A 2,043-nucleotide genomic window follows, 5' to 3' on the forward strand; every position below is an offset into this window, starting at 1 on the left:
ACTGAACAGAGCCCACTCAGTGTAGAAAATCACGCTGCTTCAGCCTGCATGGGACCAAACTCTTCATAACAACTTTGGAAACATGGCGGAAGGGGGCGGGCGGAAGGAGGTCGCCACCGCGCTTTGAAGCCAGAGCCGTGGAGTTAGGAAAGTTCTGCCAGCTGGAGACTGAGCCGTTAGCCTGCTAGAGCCACAGCGCCCAATAGTTCTGCCCATTCTAAATCACGTGACAGAAGCGATACTTTTGGAAATATTTTCACAAAAAATCCAGATAGAGATTTGTTGTCGGCAATGATTTTATGCATTATAATCCAGAACTACACTAACCCCCCCCCCCACCGCCATCACACTGATGAACTGTTGGAATAAAATGGGGTTAAAAAATAATGATTATAAAGCGCTGAATGTTGGAACTGTAAATCATATACCAGTATATGTTTTTATGTTATATTTGATCACTGCTGCACTTTAAAATGGAAATGTCTGTACTGAATTAAATTTATTTTTTTGTTGACGATGTACAAAATGACAATAAAGTCCAAGTAAGTCAACAGGGAGGCTCTGCTTAGACACAGAGTAGATAAATAATAAAGGAATACGCTTCAAATCTAGGTTAAATGCCCAGCTCTATTAAACTCTTATGATGATAGTGTAAAATGATGCATTTATTTTCCAGACTTAAACATGTTAACTTAGTTTTATTGTTGTACACCAGGCATCAAGCAGAGAGCATGAGGTCTGTTCCTGTAGCTTAGCATTATTTAATAATCCATAAGGCAATGCTAGCGTTAGCGGCTAACCCCCCCAAACAACTGCACTGCTGTGCGTTTGCATTCACTGGATTGCTGCTTGTCCATTGGCAGTACAGGGTGGAATGAAGCCACCGGCCGCCATATTGGTACTCCCTAATCAGACCAGCTGGAATGTAAACAGTCTGCCTTACGGCATCAAACATCTTTTAGAATAAAACGAATTCATCACTTTGACACACGCTGGCTGTTTCATAGCATCAGTATATTAAGTTTAACTAATACTTAGTGTATCAAACCTTCTACCATGAGCGTAACCTCAATGAGATGACCAACATCTATAAACTGTTTCTCTGTGTTGCCACAGATTCCTGCTCAGGGCTTTGACTGCATCATAACACATGATTATCCTCTGGATCTGCTCCATGGTCAGGCTGCTTCTCCCCCTGGAGGAGGGGAATGTTTTTATACATTCATCTAACTTCTTTACACCGTTTCCAGTTTAAGCTTCACTGTCGGAGAAGAAGCTTTAGCTCCATCAGTGTGACCCGCCACCTGCAGCAGATCTGTGATGGCCGACGGTATCAGTGGAGGAGGCGAGTTTAAAGAAGCTCTTTGGTTCTCAACTAGAGAACCAGCTTATCTTCGACGGACATTGGCAGCCTATGTGATGCGGACCGGTGCCCACAGGCCCAGCCTGCCTGCCCGGCAGCCCACGCCATCAGGGCTGTAGGACTGGTTAGAAAATGAGACGATGGCAGGGAGGAAGCAAAGATGTTTATTTTCTCCTAGTGTTGCTCCAGTCATTGGACAGATTTCCAAACATTGTTCATGCTATCCGTGTGACAGGGCAGCCCTCGGGCTGATCCAGGAACAGCGTCTGAAACATGTGGTTGTAGAAGTCCGGATGGTAGAGGCAGGCCCGCGCGCAGTCAGGGCTGAAGTTCAGCTCCAGGATCTGAGGCTGCATGATCCGCTCACCTGAAACCAGAACAACACCAACCTTTATGAACACGAGGCCCCAGTTGATGACTGTCAATACCTGAGACATCCAACATGCAGCCCCCCCATGAAGCCCCAACAGTCAGGTTACCATTTGGACCTTGGTCCCACTTCAGCATGAGGTCCACAGCGTAGATGGCCCGGGATGAAGGATAGGGACAGAGGCCGTACGGAGGAGGTCGAGACGAAGCAGCTTGGAAGAGCTCCTTGAAGGCTTTAAATAAACTAGCCTGAAAGAAAAGGAGGTGCAGTCAGGATGGTGCTCATCAGAAACTAACCAAGCAAGACAAGG

The 2,043-nt window shown here is 46.3% G+C and overlaps 1 protein-coding gene across 1 annotated transcript in view; it reads right to left on the bottom strand.

Moving 5' to 3' along the window:
• Positions 1–730: 730 nt before the first annotated feature.
• The window catches only part of ttll12 (tubulin tyrosine ligase like 12), a 9,586-nt gene continuing 8,273 nt past the window's right edge, over positions 731–2,043 (bottom strand). The window contains exons 11-12 of the mRNA XM_015400620.1: positions 1,843–1,981; positions 731–1,730 (exon numbers count right to left, since the gene is read on the bottom strand). Of these exons, the coding sequence (XP_015256106.1) occupies positions 1,579–1,730; positions 1,843–1,981 (291 nt within the window). The 3' untranslated portion in view covers positions 731–1,578. The remainder of the gene's footprint in view (positions 1,731–1,842; positions 1,982–2,043) is intronic.

The sequence above is a fragment of the Cyprinodon variegatus genome, unplaced genomic scaffold, assembly GCF_000732505.1.
Source record: "Cyprinodon variegatus isolate N-32 unplaced genomic scaffold, C_variegatus-1.0 Scaffold1125, whole genome shotgun sequence".
Lineage (NCBI taxonomy): Eukaryota > Metazoa > Chordata > Actinopteri > Cyprinodontiformes > Cyprinodontidae > Cyprinodon > Cyprinodon variegatus.